Source organism: Gymnoscopelus microlampas (genome assembly GCF_963454915.1).
Source record: "Gymnoscopelus microlampas genome assembly, chromosome: 2".
Classification (NCBI taxonomy): Eukaryota; Metazoa; Chordata; class Actinopteri; order Myctophiformes; family Myctophidae; genus Gymnoscopelus; species Gymnoscopelus microlampas.
The window spans coordinates 46,302,913-46,310,216 of NC_139939.1; the positions used below are offsets into that span (position 1 = coordinate 46,302,913).

The 7,304-nt window shown below is 40.5% G+C and overlaps 1 protein-coding gene across 2 annotated transcripts; it reads left to right on the top strand.

Moving 5' to 3' along the window:
* Positions 1-4,070: 4,070 nt before the first annotated feature.
* LOC311057682 (vascular cell adhesion protein 1-like) lies at positions 4,071-7,304 on the top strand. 2 transcript variants are annotated; one of them, XM_084074707.1, is made up of 5 exons: positions 4,071-4,229; positions 5,238-5,498; positions 5,704-6,033; positions 6,674-6,928; positions 7,071-7,304. In XM_084074707.1, the coding sequence occupies exons 1-5, from the start codon at positions 4,133-4,135 to the stop codon at positions 7,232-7,234; spliced, it is 1,107 nt and encodes a 368-aa protein (XP_083930833.1). In that variant the 5' UTR covers positions 4,071-4,132; the 3' UTR covers positions 7,235-7,304. The 2 variants fall into 2 exon arrangements, with proteins under 2 accessions (XP_083930833.1, XP_083930834.1); XM_084074708.1 differs by having other exon boundaries at positions 4,071-4,223.

Here is a 7,304-nt window from a genome sequence, read left to right on the forward strand (position 1 = left end):
CTATCATATGGCCGAGTTTCATAAAAAGCGACTGCACGGTTCAGCCAGAACTGCCAAAAGTGGCAGAAGAAACAGAATAAACAGAATAACAATACGGGTCCATGCTGGAAGCCTGGCCCCGTAATTACATAAATGCAGTCAATTTGCCATTTTAAAGTTAGGCTTTCCCATACAATTAATTAATCAACAATGTGGAATATTGGGGCACCGATGGCCGAGTGGTTAAGGCGCGTCGTCCATATAAAGGCTCTGATGCCGCATGACAGCGGGTCCTGGGTTCGATTCCTGAGCCCGACAGACCTTTGCTGCGTGTCACTCCCCGACTATCTCCCTGTTTCCTGTCAATCTTCACTATCAAAATAATGATAGCCCCAAAAATATCTATAAAAACAATATGGCATGTTAGGACGTTCAATATGCAACACCATCATATGACGGAGCATACATTAGGCATCCAGTAGGCAGTGGATAATCAGCCATCAGATGGTATTAACCCATTAAAACCAGGAAAGCGTCTGTGTCATTTTAGATTTTAGCTATATATATAGCAACATACGTTTTAGGATTTAGAACAGTGGTTTAGAACGGTGGTTCTCAAAAATATCAGTTCTACAACCTCACAGCACGTCATTTAGTGTTGTGCTGCAAGCTTGTACATCTGCAATTTTTTTAACATTTTAGAAAAACCCTGAAAGTGTTTGAAAAATGTTGAATAACATTTTAACACAAATCTTCTCTTCTGGGGGGAGGGGGGTCCCTGGCATAAAACATTTTCAGATGGGGGTCCACGGCCTTTTAAAATATATTTTTGGGGGCTTTTCTGCTTTTATTTATAATACAGTGGAGTTTGACAGGAAACAGGGAGAGAGAGACAGGGAGTGACACGCAGTAAAGGTCGTCAGGATCGGGATTCGAACGCACAACACACATTTGAGCCTATTTGTGGTATGCGCCTGGACCGCTAGGCCAGCGGGCATTTGTAGAATCGGTTTCAGGTCTTAATGGGTTAATGAAGGAAGGTTCAAGGTTCTTCATTGTTACATACATTGTATACAGGTACTGAGTAAAATGTACTTTTGTTTGTATCGGATCTGACACGAATCTTCAGGTCAAGATTAAATGTATCCCCTGAGCAAGCAGGCAGGCTCTATTAGCTCAATGGTAAAAAATGTCAGCACTTTAGCAGGAAACCGGGTTCAAATCCAGGGTAGAAGAGGAAAATTACATTGTGCAGCTCTCAGTGAACGATAATAAACTTGCAGGGAGGGGTGAGGCATACCAGTTCACTGAGAGACCCAAGGAGAAAATGAAAGTTGTCAGCAGCTGGGAAACCCCCCATGTTTCAGGAAGCCACAAATAACCATTCTGTCCACATCTATTTACTACTATAATTAGTAAGAAGTGAGCGAGCCCTGTTTGCGTAGGAACTGCTTAGAACCATGGTTCCCAAACTGGGGGTCGGGATCCCCAAGAGGGTCCCCAAATGATTTTGGGGGGATCCCCAGATGATTAGCGTAATGTGCAACATGTTTTCTCACTCAACAGTTATTGAGTGCATATGGGTATCTGCACATTTATTAAGTGACAATTTAAGGACTTTAAGACTGTTTAATACCTCTAAAATGAAAATAATTAAACTAACAATAAGACCATTACATTACAGTCAAATGTAACCAACACACTATACTATAAAAATTGTCAAACATTGGCCAAATTGTCAAATATTAACTAAGAAAGAGGCAAAAATTGTGAAAAGTGCTGATCTACAAGCTCACAACGCCTCACATTGCGAGGAGTTATGAGCTTGTAGTTATTTTCACAATATTTATCTGTGGAACCGAGTTAAATGAAATCTAATGCCTCAACTCCTATAATTCCAAGTGCTTGTCAGGGTAGGGGGTCTCCAGCTCAAATATGATTGTTTTGGGGGGTCACGGCCTGAAAAGTTTAGGAAGCCTTGGCTTAGAAGATGGGGGTGTGGGGGGGGTATGGTAGCCTGGTAAACCCTCCCTCCGGAAATCTCATTTCCATTTGATTCCAGGAGTGGAATCAAATGGAAATGAGATTTCCGGAGGGAGGGTTTACCAGGCTAGGGGTATGGGGAGCTTTCAGTTTGGAAGGGGTCAAATTCAAGTCCTTGCATCACTGAAATAAAACCACACACATGAGAGAAAGCAATGTGTGATGTGATGTGTTCTGATTCTGAACGTGGTGCTCAGAATGTGAATTCACTTACATGGCACTGAGCAGTAGAAACTTTAATGGTGAGAGATGTTTTGACATGGTGGTTCTTAAGAATCACCAGTAAATGAGGAAGAAAAAATACATCATTTCAATTATAGGCAAGGCTTCTACCATTGCCACAATGGTTTAATTTGAGGTAATACTCTGTGAGGAAGTGAGGAAATGCAATTAGGGATGTTAATGGTTCACCAAGGTTTAAGCGTATAACAGACCTAAAATATATCCCTTGGGAACACCACAGGAAAAAGGGGCCTAATAGGATGATGTCTCCCTGATTACCTCCAAAAAGCTTCGATCAGTGAGGTGCGAGCGAATCCATTCACGTGCCGAATGAACATATAAGATATATGGCAGAAGCTGATCATTTAGGCCTTCGGCCTATTTCTGTAGTATTGCTATATCACACAACCGTGTCTGTCGCTTGCCGACTGACCAGCTGTTAGCTTGGTCAGTAGGTTCTTGTACGTAGTATGATGCCTTTAGAGTCTGCTGATGTTTTGCACACAACACCAGGCATGGGAGTGGAAATAGCTGGAATATTTCCTGTCTGATAAGGTAAGGAGCCCTTGACACTTTATCAGAGAGAGAGAGAGCAAGTGAGAAAGAGAATCCGAGAGTGGGGGGTTATGCTGAGGAAAGAAAAATGTTTGTCAAATAACTTAAATAAGTAGGAACCTTCCAATGTCTAGTACTAGCTAGACTACATGCATTAGATTTAATAAATGACAGTACTTTATGACAGATACAATTCTGTAGATGATGAAGAAAATACATTTGTGGCAGAAGGCAACAGTAAAGGCATAGATCCATCATCCCTGTTGCAAGGGATGTGGAACTGTTCCATTACCAGACTTATGGGAGGCGGGGGATTCCTGAACATCAAGAGATAAACATCATCAGGAAACATCATCAGGAAGTTAGTCATGGACTAGAGGAAGTGTGTGTGTGTGTGTGTGTGTGTGTGTGTGTGTGTGTGTGTGTGTGTGTGTGTGTGTGTGTGTGTGTGTGTGTGTGTGTGTGTCTGTGTGTGTGTGTGTGTGTGTGGCAAGCTTATATTTAATTTAACAAAATAACATAACTAGATGTGAAAACAGAACAAACTAAAACATTTGAGTTAACTCAAACAGAAATACAAGTGAGGCTTTACATAAAAATCTGCACTAACTAACTAACTAACTAACTAACAGCAGCTGTACAAATTAAAAGCTGCAGCCCACTTTGGTGGATAGCCTATAGGAATTCTATCAATCAGTTTTCTTTAATGATTTGTTTTTCATGGTATTTACTATTTTGTATCTTCTCTCTCTCTCTCTCTCTCTCTCTCTCTCTCTCTCTCTGCATTTATCTCTCTATACTATCTAAACTGAAATTGAAAATAAAAAATGTGTGACTCAGGAATGATTGCAACACACAGTCACAAGGAATTATAGCCTTACAACATGTATATACGTGTGAGCCTTTTCCGGGAAGTACCTGCCCTTCCTCAGCCCTCAGCTCCGCCTCTCTGAAGAACGCAGGGAGAAGATTCTTTCACTTTCATAGTTTCGTCGCCGGCAGCGTTGCCATGTCTGCTTATTAAAATGTTGTTAAATGTTTAAAAAATGTTCCCCTTTTTTTTTCAAGAATTGTTTTGAAAATAGCAGATCAATGCGACGCGTTGTGAGCTTGTAGAACGGCTATTTTTTCTAATTGCCGATGCTAAGTTAAGCAGTGCTCATGTGGCTTCTTTTTTTGTTTTCATAGACCAGGTTGCTTGTTTCTCTCGCAAAATATGGCAACAGTAGTCATCACTCGTCGGACGCAGAGCTGTCCAGTTCACTCTTCACTGTTCACTCACGCTTCGTAGTTAACAGGTTTCAGAGCCGTTATTCGCTGCCTCAAGGTAGAAATGGAAATTATGTTAATTTGTCACCATGTAACTTTTGTGGTTTTATTAATGCTGATGATCAGCCATGGATCTTCTTCTGCTGCTGGTGATGGTAAGTGTGCCTGGCAACATGAATCTCTTTCCAACTTTACTCACATGGTGTAAAGTAGGCTATTAAGTACTGTACTTTGAGGAATCTTCACTTTATTGTAGTATTTTTACTGGAGTATTTTTATTGTAGTATTTTAAATTTTCAGTACTTTTACTTCTACTCCACTATATATATCAGAGGCAAATATTGTAATTTTTACTCCACTACAATAATTTGAAAACTTTAGTTACTTAGTTACTTTGTAGATTCTTAATATTATTAGGCCTACAAAGCATTCATTAACCACTTTATCCCTATATTGGCTATTTGAAAATAGCAGATCTACAAATTAAGCTCACAACACCGTTGATCGGCTATTTTCAAAAGATTTTTTATACATTTTGAAGCCAATACTTTTGTACTTTTACTCAAGTAGATTTGGAATACCAGACTTTTACTTGTAACAGAGTATTTCTGCATTGCTAGTATTTATACTTATACTTCAGTAAAACATTTGAGTACTTTTTCCACCACTGACTTTACTCAACTACAAGACTACATCTTGCCTTAGGCCTACTTTACTTTAGTGTCACTGCTCCTTGAAATTCCAGTGTTTCATGTTATTTTAATTCGGATTTACTGTAATTGGCATGAACTATATGTTACACTGTAGGCTACAAGAGATTTACAGTAGACTGGCTTTAAAGATTTTAGAAATATCATGTTTAGGCTTAATCACAACAGGCTATTCACAAGTCATAACATCTGCTAAACAGAAATGAAACTTGTAATTATAACAATAATGGAAAAGACTACAAGTATGAAAACCTTTCTGTTTATTACTATTATGTAGTGATCATCTTAGCCAAGTCCAGTGTGCCACCACACACACACACACACACACACACACACACACACACACACACACACACACACACACACACACACACACACACACACACACACACACACACGCACTCTCTCTCTCCTCCTTATTTAACCCACTGTTCTCTACATTGTGTATCTTCCTCACAGATTCAAACTGCAGTGATTATCCAGTGATTGTCCCATCCAGGCTTGTAGTGAGGTTTCATGACTCAGCCTCTGCCACCTGTATGCCAAGTCAGAGTTGCAGTAACTGTACAGTCGACTGGGAAGCGAGTGTAGGCAGTGTGACACAAAGTAACAATTCAGCCATTTGGAAAGTGGACAATATGAAGGAGTGGACTCTAGACCCCTTATGCTATGATGACACTCCTGATCAGTGTAAAAGTCAGCTGGACATAATTCTATACAGTAAGTGATCACATTTTTTGACAGTGCTGTCTTTCAATATCTTGGGTGAAGTAGCATTTTGGTACTTTTGATCTATTCTGTCACGTTATATTAAACAAATGCAGTTAAAAGACTCTAATTGCAGGAATAAGTCACTTGCTCTTTGTAAAGCCTACAACTTGCCCTCCATGTTTTTATAAGTGTGTGCGTGTGTATTTCTCCCCAGAGCCTCCAGACAGTGTGTCCATCAGTTATGTAAACCACATTGGACCAGAGCTTGAGGCTCAGCAGTACACCCTGCAGTGTCAGGTCCAGGAAGTAGCTCCTGTTCAGAACCTCACTGTGACCTTCTACAGAGGACAGAAAGCACTGGGTCCTCCACAGTCCATTAACAAAGAGAGGAAACCAGTGAATGAGACCTTCTCTCTGAACGTCACCTCCAGTATAGAAGATGATGGGGCCGTGTGCTGGTGTGAAGCCAAGCTGGACCTTGGACCAGACGGGCCTCAGCCTCCTCCTGTGGTGAAATCAAACAACCTCATAGCCACCGTCTACTGTGAGTCTGAACTTTTAGATGTAGATTATAGATGCTTGATAAGCACATGAATATTCTACCTGCATTTAACTCATTTTGACCAAATCAGTCCAAATCAAATAGAGATGTCCTGTATAGTGGGTGGCCCACAACGGTACACCCATTCTGGCACTGGGTTGCAATGATATTAGTTTAATTAGCCTTCCCATTCGTAATTTAACCCATCGCCTATGGCATTGTGATTTGTCCAACTTTAGTAACTTGTTATTGATGACTAAATATTTGACAGGGAGGCCATGGTGTTTTTAGACATTGCCCTTTACTGGGCATGTCATAATAGGAGAACATTCATTGAGCTTATAGATCTGCTATAACAAAGTTCAAGTGGTTACATTAATAGGTTAATTGCTGCTCTCTTGTGGTCACAATTGGTTATTGCAGCTTTAAAGAATGTTACACAGATTGGAAAGCCTAATCATAAACAATGAAATCTAGCAACTGTAAACTTGATGCATGAAAGCGCACACCCAATTGCAACATGGCATTTGTTTCCTCTTGCTTTTAATTTGATCTTTTGTTAGAACTTTTTTCTCTGGACGTTGTATCTCAGTTTTCTGAAACTTTGTCAGTTTCTGTCTCACATTTACACACCTTCCCCCAGATAAACCTCAGAGTGAGTTGGGAAGCTTAAACATCACCATCACGGCAGGAGACCACTTACATCTTAACTGCTCGGCCATTGGTAACCCATCCACTGCCTACACTTGGACATTGCCTCCAGCTGTCTCCAACAAGAATAGGACATCCTGTTGTCTAACATTTGACTCCGTAACCTTTGATGATGGTGGAGAGTACACATGTGTTGCCAGTAACATAGTTGGAAACATCACTATGTTGTTTCATGTCAATGTCAAAGGTAAGCCGAACCTACATGACATCACAGATACGGTAGCTCTCAAGTTTTTCTTGTTGACTGCAAAGGGAGTCACTTAAGAGAAGAATCACAGCTTGCATTTGATTAATTTGAATACATTTTCCTTTGTTTTTTCTTGTTGTAGTTGACTACCTGCCCATTATTGCTGCCGTGGTAGCAGTGGTATTGGTGCTTCTATTGGCCGTCTTTGGGTTTGTCTGCTCTTCCTACTACAGACGCAATCATACGGGACAATACACACTGAAAGACATGCTCCCCTTTCGCAGGAGGAACCATGATGTACTGTAGCACAACCTAATGGAATAGACTAACAGATGTATAAATGAATGTATGTATGTATCTCTCTCAGGGCCGGTGT